This window comes from Coregonus lavaretus (assembly GCF_964263955.1).
Source record: "Coregonus lavaretus genome assembly, chromosome: 4".
Classification (NCBI taxonomy): domain Eukaryota; kingdom Metazoa; phylum Chordata; class Actinopteri; order Salmoniformes; family Salmonidae; genus Coregonus; species Coregonus lavaretus.
The window spans coordinates 14,133,789-14,154,298 of NC_139991.1; the positions used below are offsets into that span (position 1 = coordinate 14,133,789).

The 20,510-nt window shown below is 41.6% G+C and overlaps 1 protein-coding gene across 1 annotated transcript in view; it reads left to right on the forward strand.

Moving 5' to 3' along the window:
* LOC311128634 (cadherin-8-like) overlaps window positions 1-20,510 on the forward strand; it is a gene marked incomplete at both ends in the record, with an annotated part of 72,583 nt that overhangs the window by 33,539 nt on the left and 18,534 nt on the right. The window contains 4 exons of the mRNA XM_084160819.1: window positions 9,358-9,468; window positions 13,506-13,673; window positions 15,438-15,625; window positions 19,174-19,421. Of these exons, the coding sequence (XP_084016945.1) occupies window positions 9,358-9,468; window positions 13,506-13,673; window positions 15,438-15,625; window positions 19,174-19,421 (715 nt within the window). The remainder of the gene's footprint in view (window positions 1-9,357; window positions 9,469-13,505; window positions 13,674-15,437; window positions 15,626-19,173; window positions 19,422-20,510) is intronic.

The window sequence follows — 20,510 nt, forward strand, 5'->3', positions numbered from 1 at the left end:
ACCGTATACCGGCCGGGGTATTTTGAAATACTGATGGTATGATTTTAAACATATTTATTTTGTTATTTTTTCAGGGTTGGGAGCACGCCATTGCTTATAACTTTAAGTTAAGTATAACTGTAAGAAACCTAAGATGTGTCAAATAAATGATATCCAGCTCACGGCTCCAGCTATGCATTTGGTTTGCTAACTTGCTAGCTAAGTGTCTAGATGTCAAGATCCAGTTTCTTGGTTACAGCAGAGACATTCAATCCCCTACTGGATAAAGATCCCTGTTGCCTAAATTGTTTTGTGTTTTGAGTTTTTTATAGCGCCCCTTGTGTGCACATTCAGTAATACCGTATACCCCCGTATATTGCAGAAACGGTATGACGGTATAAAAATCTGGATACTGCCCAACCCTATTATGAATTGATTAGAGGTGAACAGGGAAGCCCAAAGGCTGCATGATGAGTGGGAGGTCTCTAGATGAGCACAGAGTGAGGCGGGGAGTGTTTGCTGAATGCTGAAGTATTCTAATTCGCACCCCAGCATTGGCAACACTTATTCATATCTGATAGGATGCCAGGTTGCTTTCTCACAGACATTCTTCAGTTCAAGATCTTGCTCCAACCATTAATTATGCAGGAGGAGAGCTGCGGATATGTAATGTTGTGTTGAGGCTTTTTCTCTACCCCTCTCCCTCTCTCTCTTGCTCTGCAAGCCTCCCTCTTTTTGCTCCCTGCCTCTCTTCCCCACTATCTCTGTGTATCTCTCTCACTATATTTCACTTATTTTCACCCCCAAACTCTTTCCTATGTGTGTGTGTGTGTGTGTGTTTGAAGGAATATAGTGTGTGAGAGTGCGTTGGGGGAACAGTTGTCTATGCCCATGCTATTCTTGCTCCTGGTGTTTGTTGAGTACTCTGCAGTGAGTGCAGGATGCTATGCCCTCCCATCCTACTCTGTCTGCATTATTAATTGTCAGAGGTACAAACCATAGTTGTTTGGTCCCCACAGGCGTTCAACCGTGCTCTCCCAAATGATAAGCACTGATTGCATCCTGTGGATAAAAACCATTATCTTTATAGTCATTTTAAAAGGTTTTATTACTAAAGGCAGTACATAAAGTAAACACTTACAGTGAGGTAAAAAATATTTGATCCCCTGCTGATTTTGTACGTTTGCCCACTGACAAAGAAATGATCAGTCTATAATTTTAATGGTAGGTTTATTTGAACAGTGAGAGACAGAACAACAACAAAAAAATCCAGAAAAACGCATGTCAAAAATGTTATAAATTGATTTGCATTTTAATGAGGGAAATAAGTATTTGACCCCCTCTCAATCAGAAAGATTTCTGGCTCCCAGGTGTCTTTTATACAGGTAACGAGCTGAGATTAGGAGCACACTCTTAAAGGGAGTGCTCCTAATATCAGTTTGTTACCTGTATAAAAGACACTTGTCCACAGAAGCAATCAATCAGATTCCAAACTCTCCACCATGGCCAAGACCAAAGAGCTCTCCAAGGATGTCAGGAACAAGATTGTAGTCCTACACAAGGCTGGAATGGGCTACAAGACCATCGCCAAGCAGCTTGGTGAGAAGGTGACAACAGTTGGTGCGATTATTCGCAAATGGAAGAAACACAAAAGAACTGTCAATCTCCCTCGGCCTGGGGCTCCATGCAAGATCTCACCTCGTGGAGTTGCAATGATCATGAAAACGGTGAGGAATCAGCCCAGAACTACACGGGAGGATCTTGTCAATGAGCTCAAGGCAGCTGGGACCATAGTCACCAACAAAACAATTGGTAACACACTACGCCGTGAAGGACTGAAATCCTGCACCGCCAGCAAGGTCCCCCTGCTCAAGAAAGCACATATACAGGCCCGTCTGAAGTTTGCCAATGAACATCTGAATGATTCAAAGGAGAACTGGGTGAAAGTGTTGTGGTCAGATGAGACCAAAATCGAGCTCTTTTGCATCAACTCAACTCGCCATGTTTGGAGGAGGAGGAATGCTGCCTATGACCCCAAGAACACCATCCCCACCGTCAAACATGGAGGTGGAAACATTATGCTTTGGGGGTGTTTTTCTGCTAAGGGGACAGGACAACTTCACCACATCAAAGGGACGATGGACGGCGCCATTTACCGTCAAATCTTGGGTGAGAACCTCCTTCCCTCAGCCAGGGCATTGAAAATGGGTCGTGGATGGGTATTCCAGCATGACAATGACCCAAAACACATGGCCAAGGCAACAAAGGAGTGGCTCAAGAAGAAGCACATTAAGGTCCTGGAGTGGCCTAGCCAGTCTCCAGACCTTAATCTCATAGAAAATCTGTGGAGGGAGCTGAAGGTTCGAGTTGCCAAACGTCAGGCTCGAAACCTTAATGACTTGGAGAAGATCTGCAAAGAGGAGTGGGACAAACTCCCTCCTGAGATGTGTGCAAACCTGGTGGCCAACTACAAGAAACGTCTGACCTCTGTGATTGCCAACAAGGGTTTTGCCACCAAGTACTAAGTTATGTTTTGCAGAGGGGTCAAATACTTATTTCCCTCATTAAAATGCAAATCAATTTATAACATTTTTGACATGCGTTTTTCTGGATTTTGTTGTTGTTATTCTGTCTCTCACTGTTCAAATAAACCTACCATTAAAATTATAGACTGATCATGTCTTTGTCAGTGGGAAAACGTACAAAATCAGCAGGGGATCAAATACTTTTTTCCCTCACTGTACTAGAGAAGACAAAGGTCCATGATTAAACCCACAGTAACTTAAGTATGCATCTCCTTAGTGGAGAACACACACAAAAGTAAAGAGCTTTCTGAGTATCACTTCAGTAAACACACAGAGATGAGGATTGTTTTGTGCGTGAGAGTGTCACTGCTCTGCTAACACTTCCTGCAGGGGCCCAGCAGAAGATTCATGTGGCATGGCTGGTGGAGGGGATTGCACACAGACACATAAATGGGAGGGAAACACATTCATCAAGGTGGCAGAGACTTGAGCAAAGAGGCCCATCCAATCACAGCAGAGAATAAAGGGAAGGCATAAAAGTCCATGCAGCAAGGTCATTTGAAAAAGAAACAGATAGGAACGTGAGATCAAGTGGTACATCTCCTGTATGTGGAGCCTTTGTGATCCTCACAGATGCCTGTCCCATTAACGGAAGCCAATGCTCTGTTACACTGCCTCTGCTCATGCTTTCTCCACCACTTCTCTAACCTGTGTGTGGAAACCTTTAAACAGCACTCAGCCTGTTATATGTTGTGTAGATGATGATTATTCTTTGAGGAGTGTTATTTTCCTCTTCACTTCTCTGCTCATGTTGGTATTTGGCTTGTTTTGTTGCAGCACAGTGCCTTATTCCGGTTTCACTGTTAGTGAAATATTGACAGTTGCATTGTTCCTTACGCCGGAGTATGGATTTAACCAGTCTGTGGTTTCTCCACAGTCATAGGCTGGTGTCCACAGTAGTCAATCCAGCACCAGTCAGTGAACAGGTTGACTATGTTACATCAGGGCTTCTGGGTAATTGGCTGAATCTGCTCTGCAAGACAGTGCAGAGATGGCCCTTTAAAAGTTCACCTCACTTCAGGGAGTGTAAACAAAGCAGGAGATGACTTGGAGTTTGGAGGCACTCTCCATTGTATTTGCTCTCTGCTTCTTTGTGAGAACCATCTGTTGTGTGTGTGTTTGTTTGCATTTTATAGGGACATAGTGCAAGTGCCCACAAGCTTCTGTGTGTTCCCAATGATGGATTGCTTGTCAGGAGGCAGTAGGAATAGTCTGTATGCCTGACTGATGCATTGAGCCACAAGTCACGTACAGTGCTGTTGGTCTTACCTTTCCGATTCCTCCGGGAAACATGTTAACCCTTTTGACTCAACAATCTTGTATCTGATGGCAGTGCAGCTAAGTTCTCTGGTGTTCCCTCTTACCCTCACATTCCCTCTGAGTATGTGGTGCATGTTTTGATACAGTTCTCTAGTAGGTGTCAGACCCATGCTATTCAAAAGTCCTAGGCTCTCCTTCAGGCTGCTGCCCACTGGTTATGGGACCTTTGACTACGGCCTTGTAGTGTGACATATGGGTCATTTGAATACATTTGACAATGCAAATACTATTTACAATGCAAATCTAGGTATGTAAAACATTGTGCTACAGTGTATTTGTCTGTGTCAGTGTAGTGCATTGGATCATTATTGCAACACAGTCATTCTTGGTTTCAAGTCTCTGTTGACCATGGCCAGTTTCAGTCTATTGAATAAACCTTAACCACACTATCATTTTCCAGAACTGTTCCTACAGCATATTGTAACTTGTTTTTCGAAAACATAATTTGTGCTAAATATTTACACCCCTTGCTGTTAGAGTTTTGGAAAGAACACCATTATGGTCACTTGCTCAGGATTCATATATTCATTAGAACATATACCATGACTTTTCATTTGTTATTGTCCAGCCATTATAACTGTCCTGGGAGCAATTACCTATGTGTAGTGTCCCATTCTGTCTCTAACTTACTTCCCGGTACTATCTGCATGTTGCACACATTTCCTGAGAACTAATTAAAGTGAATCAATGACACAACACTTTAAAATGGCGGCATATGTCACAGCCATCAGCGGTGAACAAAGGACACTCTTAATTGTTTTGTTCCTGTGGTTCCTGTAAACGGCTTGTCACAGCTCACACTCCACAGCCTGCTTGTTATGTAAGGTTTCCTTGTCACTCCCCCTACAACACACACACACGCATGCACGCACACAGGCACGCATGCAGGCACAGACACACACACACACATTCCCTTCCAGTTTCTCAGTGAAGGCTTCCTCTGTGTCTTAGAAAAATACCATTAATTGTACTGCGAAAATGACAATGTAAGTGGTTATGTGTGACAGACCCTTACACTTCACAAGCCTGACGTCCCCTATCCATCACTGGCTCAGAGGAGCAATTTTTGTGATACTGACAACCATTTCTTCTGGATATTCTCTAGTTTCCTGTCTGGGCCTATACAGTATCTCTCTGATATTCAACACTTCTTTGATGTAAACATATGCAGATTCAGACTGCCCTGACCGTACTGTCTTTCATTTCTTCCTCATATCTATTAAAGTAGCCCTACTTGCACACAATGTTAAGCATGAGTATGCATTACCTGGGTTATGAAGCGTGATCTGTTGAGGGAGAGAACGTTTTACTGACTGATTATTATTTATTGTCAGACTTTTACACCATGCTCATGACTCCTCATGAGCAATATGGGATGTAACACCATTTTCAATGACAGTGCTAGTTGTAAATCATACTGTGGATTGAACATTGGGTGGGAAATTGGACTTCCTTGTTGAATGGCAGATGACAAAGTTCACACTTTCAAGTTGTTTCCATACTGATTTGTTTCAGAATTTCCATCAGATCCATCTGCCTCATCAAAGTTAAAGTTAATATGTTACCCGTATGAACCTGGTTGACAACTCTGGTAATACATTGGCAGCATTCCAAGTATGGCATTGCACCTACAGTAGATGGTTGTTTACTGAACCTTGTTTATCCTATTTCTATATCAAGAGCTTTGGCATGCTATTTTCATTGGACAACAGGCCTGACAGTGCTTAATGTGTTTCCCAGTCTATGCATTTCAATCAACTGGGTCATACAGCAGCAGCATTCACTACAGCAAGCTAGCCAATCCACATGACATCTTAGTCTGACTATGAGCTATTTTCCTATCGCGGTATAGCCAGAAAAGATAACAGTGCCAATATCTATCTGATGATAATCAATACATGGTCATTCTCTTGTCACAAGGTTAGTGCATTCATAGACCATTCACTACTGGTCAGCCAGTTGAGGAATGTCACTCACTGTATTTGACCTAAAAACCAGAGGAGATGATTGACCTGAGGAACATCCATTCATCAATATGATGAGTTACTGGAACTTAATTCACATACAGTATTATTTAATACATTTTCGTATAAAAATGTAAAGATAGAAAATAGTAATTATTTCAAGAACATTATTTTCATAATATTTATTTAATATTATTTGCAATCTCAGATAGAATGTATGGTATATTTTGATGAGGCTATATATAAATAATACTGCCATTCTAACCACTGAGCATAGTGTGCTTGGAGACAGACACCTTAGTCTGTGTGCACCCCACAGTGCAGACAGTGTACCCAAGGTTGTAGAGTTGGATACTACTTTCCTTATGTCTCAGTGACTGCATACATATACATATGTCAGTGGCGAGCTAACCAGGATAGCCCGTCTGAGGTCCTGTTAGCTCCATGGGCCCCTAGCAACACTGGAGCATCAGCCGGAGACAATTATGGCACTGGGAAACAAAAGCCATGGAACTAACCAAGAGCTCCCACTCCCACTCCCACTCCCACTGCCAGCGTGCCACAACTGACATCACTAAGCCTCTGGATTTATCCCCTCTCCAGTTTTCAAGGAAGATTCCTATTGATGTTCTATCACTGTAGCAGTGTACACAGTAAATGGGAAGTGCCCTCTTATTTGTTTATCTGATGAGACAAAAGGATATACCCCAACATCTTTATCCCGCCCTTGCTATTGAAACACTAGCGTTCACATCATAAAGACCATGACCATAACTCTTAATTGCCTAATAGTTTCATAACCTGTGGGCATAACATTAGTTTTTATAATTTGTGTAGCAATAAGTCCTCAGGACTCTAGGTAATATTAATGAGATGACATTAGGTTTACCACATTAACACAACCTGTAGCATCTCTGGGTGTTTGTGGACTACTGAAAGAAAGTGCATGACATATGTCTTTACACAGGGGAATAGCATGGATTCATTCATCCATCGCAAAGTTAGTTCAGATACTACCACATACTGTAAGTGACATTTGTTTGAGAATTAACGTCAGTAGTGTGACTGCACACATCAGTCGATTTAGGCCTCAAACCTGCAGAGGTTTTGTCACAGACCCAAATCAGCTTTGGAATTTCATTTTTTTATAAGCGATTGTTATTTTTCATCTCCTAAAGTTTATAGGTATTACATCTTTGTAATTGCACTGGTGGGCTACAGGCATCAAATCAAACCAGAGACAATATTCCCACAATTGAGTTTCCTCGACCAAGGGTCCAGAGGTGCGTTCAACTCTGCAGTCATGAGTGTCCCCAAATTCTCGGTACAATATCCAGGAAGGACAAGCTAATCTGTAATGATTTGAAACAGTGCCAAACAGAAGCTTTTCTAATCTCTCATTATTTTATTTTTTATCAGAGGAGTGGAGAATGTACCCCTCTGTAAGAAAAAAGGAAGTGGGGGCTATTTCAAGGCCCACTGGTTCCACTGTTTTGTTCCGCACTTCAATCCCTATGGATTGTCACATAGTTTGGATTTGCTATTTGCTGCAGACACACCTTTCAAGCAATCAAGAAGTATGAAGGTGCTTTCATAATTAAATGCAAATATGGCTCCATTTTCCCACTGCCATTGTAGTATTTGCAATTTAACTTTTAGGCAGATAAGACTGAAAAGTGGAGCAATTTCCTGTCCTGTCTTAATTTAATTTGACAATTGGCAAATACCTATAGCAGATACAATATACAGGAATAGACTAATTTGTATTGTTGCATACATCAATAGTACTTCAATTTTAATTAGTTAGTATTATTTCCCTACAAACCCTGCCCATTTGATTTAAACAAACACTTTGTGACATTTTCAGTTAATCTAGGTTTACTACAGTTCTGGTATTGTAACAGTACCTGAAGCTGTTCTGTGATTTTCTGACCACAGGGAAAACAGTGTATATGATACTGCATAAAATGTCATGAAAGGGTCTGATACTAAGTAGCTCATCTCCAGCACGCATACACGTACACACTCACTCATTCACTCACACACCACATACCACATACCACGCACACACACGCACGCACGCACACACACACACACACACACACACACACACACACACACACACACACACACACACACACACACACACACACACACACACACACACACACACACACACACACACACACACACACACACACACACACACACACACACACACACACACACACAAACACAAACACAAACACACACAGCCTCAGCAATAATAAGCAGTATGAAATGTAAAGGTAAGCCCTGGCAACAGTAAGGGTCATCACAGCACATGAATTACTAACAAACACGTCTCAAAGGGCCACTTGAGGCTCTCTATGTGAAATAATTGGGTAGCAATAGCAAAGCAGGTTTTTGAGTCTGAGTGCAATGGTGGTCTATATGCTTTGTTTTGTTGTTGTAAAAGGGAGGACAAGGTTACTATTAATCATTGTTTGACATGTTGTGGCTGTTTAAACAGGAAATGCATTTCCTACGTGTACAATATTTAATGACCCTCTCTCATGAAACAATCTTGAAATTCTGCTGGAGTGGGTCTTTATTGTGGAACATGTCATATGAACAGGCTCATGAAAGTATTATTCAGTGTACCTGTAAAACAGATGATCACCACATATTCTGAACTGCAGAATGTCTGTATCTACAAAGGCACATCTCATGCTCTTGGCCTCAAAAACATTTGCCAAGCCCCAAAGCCAGGTGATACAAGGCACAACAGAGGAGTTTAGGCCAACAGACTGTGTTCCTTGCCAGCAGCTGCATGAGGGAAACATCTCCACCTGTATTCCACAAATTTTCTTTCAATGGTCCTAACAACAATCAGCAGAGAAATCAACTAGAATAGAAACGAGTTAGCATCCTTATATTAAAACTGAGAAGCACCATGTTAAACTGGCCTGGTGTAATTTACTTTGTTTGTGCCAGATTAATGGCACAGCCTAATGGCATGCACAGAGGTGGCCTTAACTAGTGTTGTCCCCCACTATGACCCATTCTGTCTCCTGCAGTCAACAGGCCTGGATACCTGTGGCTAGGCCTGATGCCTTTTGTAACCATTAACACTTACCGATGTTGTCAGAACACATGAGAACATATTTTACAAAATAAATTACCATACCATCTGTACTGTCAAGTTGCTGCCTACGAACAGCTTTCCCCCTTTTATTCTGTTTCCACCTGAGCCACAGACTAATGAAGAGTTGGGCATCAGCATCAGCCCTGCTCTTTCTTGTTCATTTTTCAAAGCCTTCACTGTAAGATAGTTGTAGCACAGTATGCTGTGTCATTCATGTGTCTGGCAATAATGTTGTCTTTGACCTTACCAATAAGTACCTCTGGCTTTATAGTGGAACCAGGAAGATTACAGGGGGAGAAGCTAGCTGTAAGGAGTGATTATGGGTGTCAGACGTCCACTCTCTTTTTAATAATGTGCTGTTTCTCATATAAAGGTACCTCAGTCACTAGGGTGACGGCAACAGACGCAGATGACCCAGTCTATGGAAACAGTGCTAAACTTGTGTACAGCATACTGGACGGACAGCCTTACTTCTCCATAGACCCCAACACTGGTGAGTGGATTGCCATGGTGAAATACTAAATCAAAACAAAGTTTATTCGTCACATGCACAGGATACAGTGGGTGTAAACAGTACAGTGAAATGCTTACTTGCAGCTTTTTCTTCAACAGCGCAAAATAAATGTAAACTTCAGGGTCATGACATGTAACCTTGTTGACCCTGAACAGATACAATCCTTTCTCCACGGTTTGATGGCAGTCAAAACATCACAAGTGTTGTTTCAGCTAAATGTACAGATTGAATACATATTATCCATACATGGACAATTACTCAGCATACAGATTATAGTTGCATTTTGAGGATATAACTCCCAACAAGATATTCAAGGACTGTTACATTTAAATGACAGTGCTATCTTTTTTAATTCCATCTGCCGTCTGCTTATTCTTCAACCTTGACTCTGTTGTTTTCCTAATTGCATTTTCAGCCGACTTGTTAACAGTGTGTCTGTAAGCAACATGATTAAATAATGGTGAAATTACATTAATAAGCAATGCGATGGAAATCAACTGCTCACAATTTGGAAAAACAACATACAATAAACAAGCTCTAAAAACGTCAAAACCGTATGTACATAATACATATGAAGACGTAGCTTTACATATAAAAACCCTGTTTCCTTCTCAACAACATTATGGATTTTAATCACTCACCTCTACCATAATAAAATGGAGAAGCTATAGTGAATCTATGAAAGGACCATTTGAGGATCAGCGTGTACGCTTTGCATGATTACTGAGCACATGCAGATGGCTCATTCAAGTGAGCCAGATGTGTTAATGAATGTTAATGACAAGTAAAAGGTAAGGGAAAAACAAACATTATAATCCATTTGACACTTCCAACACCAGGAAGGAAATGAAATGCATTTGATAAATAAATAAACACCATGCCCCAATCCATCACTTGGTTAATGGATGGTAGAAAATATCTTAGCAAATATCTATGGAAATGAGTGTTTGTCTTTCCACCCTTTTCAGTGATTAGGAATTAATTTGAATAGCTAACGATGATCAACAGAGATGACAGTAGAGTGAGTAACAGAGGATGACTGAAGTGTGTGTGCATGTGTGTTTGTGGGTGTGGTGCGTGCGTGTGTGTGTTTGTGTGTGTGTATGTGTGTCTGCGTGCACTTTTTTTAGGGAGAGTTGTTTTTACCTGCTTCAAAGTCATATGCATAGTGTAAAAAACATTTTTCAAGACAGTGTAGCATACATGTTATTACTCTGATAATACAGTCTAAATCACCCCCCCCCCCCCCCCCTCTCCCCCAACAATAGTGAAAAAATATATTTTTTAAAGTGGTGCAGTGAGAATATGTGAATTAATCTCTTAGCTGAGAGTGCATTGTCTCAGGCATAATATGACCAAAGCTGTCAGGCCAAAAAATACCTTCATTTATTTGATTATCCTGCAGGCCTCTGTTTTCTGAGTGGATTATCCTTGCACTGAGCTCTTCTTATTCTGCACTGTGCCACTGCAGCCAATAAGGTCCATTCTGCATACAATATATTTTTTTATACAGTATATACAGTGGGGAGAACAAGTATTTCATACACTGCCGATTTTGCAGGTTTTCCTACTTACAAAGCATGTAGAGGTCTGTAACTTTTATCATAGGTACACTTCAACTGTGAGAGATGGAATCTAAAACAAAAATCCAGAAAATCACATTGTATGACTTTTAAGTAATTAATTTGCATTTTATTGCATGACATAAGTATTTGATCACCTACCAACCAGTAAGAATTCCGGCTATCACAGACCTGTTAGTTTTTCTTTAAGAAGCCCTCCTGTTCTCCACTCATTACCTGTATTAACTGCACCTGTTTGAACTCGTTACCTGTATAAAAGACACCTGTCCACACACTCAATCAAACAGACTCCAACCTCTCCACAATGGCCAAGACCAGAGAGCTGTGTAAGGACATCAGGGATAAAATTGTAGACCTGCACAAGGCTGGGATGGGCTACAGGACAATAAGCAAGCAGCTTGGTGAGAAGGCAACAACTGTTGGCGCAATTATTAGAAAATGGAAGAAGTTCAAGATGACGGTCAATCACCCTCGGTCTGGGGCTCCATGCAAGATCTCACCTCGTGGGCCATCAATGATCATGAGGAAGGTGAGGGATCAGCCCAGAACTACACGGCAGGACCTGGTCAATGACCTGAAGAGAGCTGGGACCACAGTCTCAAAGGAAACCATTAGTAACACACTACGCCGTCATGGATTAAAATCCTGCAGCGCACGCAAGGTCCCCCTGCTCAAGCCAGCACATGTCCAGGCCCGTCTGAAGTTTGCCAATGACCATCTGGATGATCCAGAGGAGGAATGGGAGAAGGTCTAAACTCCACTAAACTCCACTTGCCGTGTTTGGAGGAAGAAAAAGGATGAGTACAACCCCAAGAACACCATCCCAACTGTGAAGCATGGAGGTGGAAACATCATTCTTTGGGGATGCTTTTCTGCAAAGGGGACAGGACGACTGCACTGTATTGAGGGGAGGATGGATGGGGCCATGTATTGCGAGATCTTGGCCAACAACCTCCTTCCCTCAGTAAGAGTATTGAAGATGGGTCGTGGCTGGGTCTTCCAGCATGACAACGACCCGAAACACACAGCCAGGGCAACTAAGGAGTGGCTCCGTAAGAAGCATCTCAAGGTCCTGGAGTGGCCTAGCCAGTCTCCAGACCTGAACCCAATAGAAACACACAGCCAGGGCAACTAAGGAGTGGCTCCGTAAGAAGCATCTCAACGTCCTGGAGTGGCCTAGCCAGTCTCCAGACCTGAACCCAATAGAAAATCTTTGGAGGGAGCTGAAAGTCCGTATTGCCCAGCGACAGCCCCGAAACCTGAAGGATCTGGAGAAGGTATGGAGGAGTGGGCCAAAATCCCTGCTGCAGTGTGTGCAAACCTGGTCAAGACCTACAGGAAACGTATGATCTCTGTAATTGCAAACAAAGGTTTCTGTACCAAATATTAAGTTCTGCTTTTCTGATGTATCAAATACTTATGTCATGCAATAAAATGCAAATTAATTACTTAAAAATCATACAATGTGATTTTCTGGATTTTTGTTTTAGATTCCGTCTCTCACAGTTGAAGTGTACCTATGATAAAAAATTACAGACCTCTACATGCTTTGTAAGTAGGAAAACCTGCAAAATCGGCAGTGTATCAAATACCTGTTCCCCCCACTGTATATTTTATTCTCTGTAATACTACTAGCCACCTAACAATTTTATGAAGTTGGCTTTAGCTTGTCCAGATACGTTCCCAATCTCCCAACCTCATAACTAGCTACCAAGAAGCCATTTCAGGCTATCAATCAAGTTACAGCAGCTAGCTTGTCTAACTATCTTAGCTGGCATGCCTGCTGGCAAGGTTGGTAGACTTAAGAAAAGCAAGCAAAATACTAAATGCACTGAGTAAGACTCACATTCCATTCAGTCTTTTACCCAGATTTTAGCAGAGATGCAGAGAATCATGTTTAGCTTCTTTAAAAAAATAACCACCAGTCAGGAGGATATAGACAGCTCAATAGGTATGCTTAGATATGCAGAAAAATATACATATTTTTTCACATAAAATTAAGCATAATAATTAAGGCTCTAGATTGCAGGTGTTTGAAAAAAATGCTCCACCCCTCAGCCATCCTCACGTACTTTGTGTCCCCTCAGATTTCTGGGGTGCATGATGCACCTGGACAGCATAATTCCCATTCAATCAGAATACAAATTACTTGCAGACAGCAGTACAACACTCCAGCAAACAAACACATTGATTTGCAATGCCATCCACAGGATCAGAGCTTCTCTCCAGGTGTTCTGTCAGAAATTCCACTGCTGTTTAATAAAATAAGTGCTTAAAAGGTTGTTATGAAGGATACTGCAACACTCTTAAATGTGCAATAAAACGATCATGTAAAGCATTATGAATGCCTTTGTATACCCCATTCTATTTATTTATGTGTATGTTCATTTTTTGCAATAACAATATATTTGATGTAAAACATTTTGCTTTCAGCGATCATTAAAATTGCTTTACATGGGATGGATCGAGAGATGCGAGAGGAGTACCTAGTCGTCATTCAAGCAAAAGACATGGGTGGTCATATGGGAGGGTTGTCAGGGACAACAACAGTTACTGTCACACTAACAGATGTCAATGATAATCCGCCAAAGTTCTCAAAAAGTAAGCTAAATGTCAAATTCTTTCTTCATATACTATATTGTTAAAACCCATTATTGATAAATCTGAATGTACAGTGAGGGCAAAAAGTATTTGTTCCCCTGCTGATTTTGTACGTTTTCCCACTGACAAAGAAATGATCAGTCTATAATTTTAATGGTAGGTTAATTTGAACAGTGAGAGACAGAATATCAACAAAAAAATCCAGAAAAACGCATGTCAAAAATGTTATAAATTGAATTGCATTTTAATGAGTGAAATAAGTATTTGACCCCCTCTCAATCAGAAAGATTTCTGGCTCCCAGGTGTCTTTTATACAGGTAACGAGCTGAGATTAGGAGCACACTCTTAAAGGAAGTGCTCCTAATCTCAGTTTGTTACCTGTATAAAAGACACCTGTCCACAGAAGCGATCAATCAATCAGATTCCAAACTCTCCACCATGGCCAAGACCAAAGAGCTCTCCAAGGATGTCAGGGACAAGATTGTAGACCTACACAAGGCTGGAATGGGCTACAAGACCATCGCCAAGCAGCTTGGTGAGAAGGTGACAACAGTTGGTGCGATTATTCGCAAATGGAAGAAACACAAAATAACTGTCAATCTCCCTCGGCCTGGGGCTCCATGCAAGATCTCACCTCGTGGAGTTGCAATGATCATGAGAACGGTGAGGAATCAGCCCAGAACTACACGGGAGGATCTTGTCAATGATCTCAAGGCAGCTGGGACCATAGTCACCAAGAAAACAATTGGTAACACACTACGCCGTGAAGGACTGAAATCCTGCAGCGACCGCAAGGTCCCCCTGCTCAAGAAAGCACATATACAGGCCCGTCTGAAGTTTGCCAATGAACATCTGAATGATTCAGAGGAGAACTGGGTGAAAGTGTTGTGGTCAGATGAGACCAAAATGGAGCTCTTTGGCATCAACTCAACTCTGTGTATTTGGAGGAGGAGGAATGCTGCCTATGACCCCAAGAACACCATCCCCACTGTCAAACATGGAGGTGGAAACATTATGCTTTGGGGGTGTTTTTCTGCTAAGGGGACAGGGCAACTTCACCGCATCAAAGGGACGATGGACGGGGCCATGTACCGTCAAATCTTGGGTGAGAACCTCCTTCCCTCAGCCAGGGCATTGAAAATGGGTCGTGGATGGGTATTCCAGCATGACAATGACCCATAACACACGGCCAAGGCAACAAAGGTGTGGCTCAAGAAGAAGCACATTAAGGTCCTGGAGTGGCCTAGTCAGTCTCCAGACCTTAATCCCATAGAAAATCTGTGGAGGGAGCTGAAGGTTCAAGTTGCCAAACGTCAGCCTCAAAACCTTAATGACTTGGAGAAGATCTGCAAAGAGGAGTGGGACAAAATCCCTCCTGAGATGTGTGCAAAGCTGGTGGCCAACTACAAGAAACATCTGACCTCTGTGATTGCCAAAAAGGGTTTTGCCACCAAGTACTAAGTCATGTTTTGCAGAGGGGTCAAATACTTATTTCCCTCATTTTTTTGTTGTTATTCTGTCTCCCACTGTCCAAATAAACCTACCATTAAAATTATAGACTGATCATGTCTTTGTCAGTGGGCAAACGTACAAAATCAGCAGGGGATCAAATACTTTTTTCCCTCACTGTATTTGATGTTCTTTTGCTGCGTAATGTTTTTTCATGAATTTCCACAATAATCAGAATTGTACTAGTTATATAGATGCATAGATAAGGATACATCTACTGTTAGGGTGAAATAATCATTATGTCCTATTCTTCAGGTCTGTACGAGTTTGTGATCCCAGAGGACCTTGGCATTGGTAAACCTGGTGGCAAGGTAAAGGCAAATGATAGAGATATTGGCGAGAACGCCAAATCAACGTACAACATCATCGACGGTGATGAGAAGGACGTCTTCGAGATCACTACAGATGCCCAGACTCAAGAGGGGATCCTTCGGCTAAAGAAGGTAAGAACCTGACGCAAACTCCTCTGTCCTAAGGTTCCACCAACAACCACATATCCTTAACAGCTTGAACTTAAACAAGGTCCAAATAGTAGGTTGCAAGACGTGGTATCAAAGGAGGTAGGTCGTTCATACAAGCTACAGGTCAGAGCTATATATCTAGACTGATTTAATTTAAATTGACCATGAAAAAAAAAAATGCTATAGTACTACATATACTGTATACTGCAAAACAGTTTCAATGGCAAAGATGCATAAAGATTGCGGCCCCGTGTACTTACCACAAACGCTTCATTTGCTAAGTTCGCCTTGTTGTACAGTGCTCTCCGTTACAATTTTTTGTATTGGCATTAGCACAGTATACATGATCCCAATTCTAGCTCCAATACGGCGGCAATTTGAAAAAAATGGAAAAGTAGATTGTGCTGTTTTATAGGCACACTGACGTAGTTAAAAAAGTATGTGGGTAGCACGCAAACAAAAACATCATATCTGAATTCCTCCATCTTAATTCACCTTCACCATTGAATTGATCTATATATATCAAAAACAGCTACCAAATTAACACTGATTAAATGTACGAAAGGGAAAACAAATTATATGGCATGTTTGCCTCCAGCAATCTAAATATTTACTCTTACACCACAATATACAGTATAACAATTTTTCCGTAGAACTGCGATGATAGAAGAAGGAGGTACTTCAGGCCTGAAGTATTCAAGTGTATACATGAGTGATGGATGTGTGCTCACGTCTTGACTCATGGTTAGTTTAATGTCTCGAGTTAGAGCTATAGATCATTCAAGCGTGATAGTATGTCATTGCATTTGGATGCTAAATGACATTACATTAGGACGTCCACTGTGACTTCCTGTAACTATGAACAAACTATTGGATGAAATTAAATAATATTTTTTTGATGATCTGCCTGGAATAGATTATACTCTACTAAACAAAACAGACGGCTTGAGAACAAACTAGACATGATCAATAATACCTTTGAGATACTTCCCTCTAGTATTGCACAGTGACAGCAGTGCTGTGGCTCTGCCTCATCACTTTATTCTGGTATACTTGGCCTGGAATCTCCTGCCTGCATTGCTAATAGCATGATGGATGAGATTGCATGTGAAAAACAGGAAATCAACTGCCTACTCTCTTCTCACCTCTACATCTCCAGATGGTGAAGTTCAGATTACTTTAGCAGAACTGGTATTTCTGCATCCGTTCTGCACTCTGAACAACATTTTCTTGGTTTCAGAGCCCTGTTGCACCAGCTTGTGGATGTTTTCTTAGCCGATGTGGAAGAACAAAGGATTAAATGGAGCAATAGCACCACGACACCCCAACAACAAAAATAGCTCTATAAACTGCTGTCAAATACCAAGTGCAAATTATGAAAGATTCTTTGCGGCAAGGTTAAAAAATATTGATCTAAACACGACTGCAGAAGCACAAACTAGGAAGTGGCTTTGTTGTTTTGGGTTTAAGCTTTTTATCTCCCACCCCTCAGGCCAATCGGGGGGTGTTAGTGGGAAGTTCTGCTTCCTCCACCAGCCAGCACTGAACTTTGATGTCTCTAAATGGCCTGTGTGTATACATACAGATCCTATGCTGAGGCTCATGGGAATTTGAAGCATGGCACAGGAGGGCTCTGAGGTGGGGACATCAACAAGGGACAAGCATGGGGAAAATGGAGTGAAAAAGCAGCCCCATCTTCATATGCACATACTGTAGCAACACAAGCCGGTCTGACACGTCCACTAAGCATATGTTCCATCAATATGGAAACTAAAGTGCTGCTCTCTGGATTACAGCGAGTCAAGTGCTGCATGAATTGAACTCCCCCAAAACAATGAGTAATGGCAGAGTGTTATAGAGGGCCAATTCAAATATGGCTGACTCAGTGGAGAGGTCATATGTCATTGAGGATCATTTGAGAGGATAAGAATATTAATACTATCTTCAAAGTTCTATTCTGAGGTAAAACTGTGGAGGTAGAGTCGCTTGTTGAAACTACCATACAGTGATAAGAGACAAACAATATGAACATACTGCTTTGTTATAAGATATGGTCAACTATGCATTACACTTTAAAAGTACAACTATAACTGCAATACAGTAAGGAGTCTGACTTGTTAATTGTTCATGTAAAACAAATACAAAAACAGAATAGAGGTGATCAGGAAATAGTGCTGAATAGTTAGTTTAACTATTGTGGTATTCCATTCTTTAACTGCGGCATAATCATTCTGACAATTGACCCCTGTCCACTTTTAGCCCTGGGCTCCTTTACACTTGGTATTAGGCTGGAATCCTTAGAAACCAATGTTTGCTCTTGGTCCAGCTGTTCACTCCTCTCAACATAGAGGAGGAGGAGAAGAAGGTGGGGAGGAGGAGAGAGAGGAAGGGCGGTTAATAATGAAAATGCTCCAAATAGCTTCTTAGACCGCGGCAGACTGGGCTGCAGGGCCCTCTCCATACGGGTGCCCTGACGCCAGACGTGTGGACTTCAAAGCCCCCTGTCAGTCCCCGTCCCCAGCTGCTTTTCTCTCACAGCTGGGCCTGCTGCCGGCACTGCCCCAGCACTGGCCCGACCCAGCCTAGGGGACCACTGGATTATTTTTCTTTTTTTGTGAAAAGCTGGAATAAATTTGTTGATCCCTCTGCTAACCCCTCTCATTCCCAAAGCCAACTCACATCCCCTCAAGCGGCAAGGCCCAGTTTTGATTTCCCTATAAATCCTGGTTTTGGAGCGTGGAAGTGACTTGATCCCATTATTCTAGTATTATAAGAGCGGACAGAGGTGATTCAAAATACAATTGTGACAGTCTGGGATGGCTGCAGAGATGCCAGAGAGTTAAATTGTGATGTTTTTACATGTTGCAAATATTCAATAATGAGCTGTGTAAAAAAGTAGTGGACATTGTTTCTCAATGTCCTTGTGAAATAGGAATGAGCCCAACTGTTATTTCAGGTGTATGTTTCTTCTCACTGAAGTACACATAGGTATGCAATTCTCCCTAGGAAATTGCATTATTTTGTTAGAATTCCTGAAAACACATCCACTTCTATTCATGTGATGATAATGCCTCAAAAATTGCTATCCTTCAAATGATTGCCGGCAATAATTTTGTAACAGTGTTATCGTCATGGTAATGCAGGGCCACAAAATTATATTTTCAGGTAGCACAAACATACAAATAACATTATTTTCATTATTGCCTGACACATTTGAACCAGATCTGTGTGATACCAGATTAGATTAACTTTATTTACAGCCTTATTCTTTCCTAGAGCCGATGCCATGTCACTATACAAATTGCTAACACATGGATTACTTGAGGTGAGATTGTGGTTATTGCTAATAATACAAAATGTTGTTCCACCATGTGCTTGGATTATTTTCCTACATGTTTTGAGAGGATCAGAGATCACACTATTGCATTTCAACTCAGAAAGGCTCCAAACTCTTCTCCATGCACATCAGGTGCATTCTTTCCTGCTGCTTTGGACATCAGTGAGGCATTTGTTTCTGTCATTTTCCACAGCTCCTGAACTTTGAGACTAAAAAGTCATATACACTGAAGGTGGAGGCGGCCAACATTCGATTTGATCCCAACAGCGGCGTCCCCTTCAAGGATACAGCCACAGTGAAGATTGCAGTGGAAGATTCAGATGAACCCCCTGTCTTCTCCAAGCCCACATTTGTCCTGCAGGTGGATGAGAATGCCCCCATCAACACGGTTATAGGAACGGTCACAGCCCGCGATCCTGATGTCACTGGCAGTCTGGTCAGGTAAGAAACAAGATGTTATTCACAACCTCATTTCACCAAACACTTATTTACCTTATTGTTTACCCACCCATATAATGAGTGTGGTGTGCCATAGAATCATATTTATTTAAAAAAACATGGTCTTGCCACTTCCTCTGTGCATGTTCCTTTGGAGGTGATATGTCAGCCGACGGCTGTCCTTGTTTCCTTAGGACCACAATGTAGTAAACGTGAAGGCACAGCACAGGGAGACATCTCTTAGTGGTGACTGCGTTTCAGTTGTATGACTTATTCTTGGAAATACAACAAGGGCACCTTGTATAGGTTATACAGGCAATTTCTCTCCATCCACCCCGGCATTTCATTAATTCTCCAGTGACTTGCCGCGTTCCCCGGACAACACTCAACTGGTTGTGTAATTTCAGGGTGAACAGAGTGCGAGCTGGGAATCATTTATTGGCTATTGCCAGAGCAGAGGAGTTCAACCTGGTTCCATCTTCATAAAAAAATAAAAATAGTAGACATACCAAGATAATGTAACCTGTTCTTATGTTTGTGTGTTCTTTGCTTTTCCCTCTGTGACTCCAATACTCTTTAATGTTTCACTTTCTCATTATGCTGTGCATGCATATGTATTGATATTTAAATTTTTAGTCATTTAGCAGACACTCTTATCCAGAGCGACTTACAGGAGCAATTAGGGTTAAGTGCCTTGCTCAAGGGCACATCGACAGATTTTTCACCTAGTTGGCTACGGGGATTAGAACCAGCGACCTTTTGGTTACTGGCACAACGCTCTTAACCACTAAGCTACCTGCCGCCCATGTGGTATATTTTATGCTGCTGATCAATGTGTGATAAGCACTGCCCTATTTCATTTTGTCTGTCCAATTGATCGAAATAATTGTCAGAAACGGTACAATATTGTACTATATTGAGATGTCAGACTGGCAATTGGCATTCACATTTTTCTGTGTAATGATGTATTATGTTGTTTTTTCACTCAGGACTTTCTCATTGAAAATATACTTTTTGATGTTTATTTCTAATTCCTTGTTTTCTGTTTTGAATGAAAGAGCACTTTATGTATTTACTATTTTGTGGATAAGA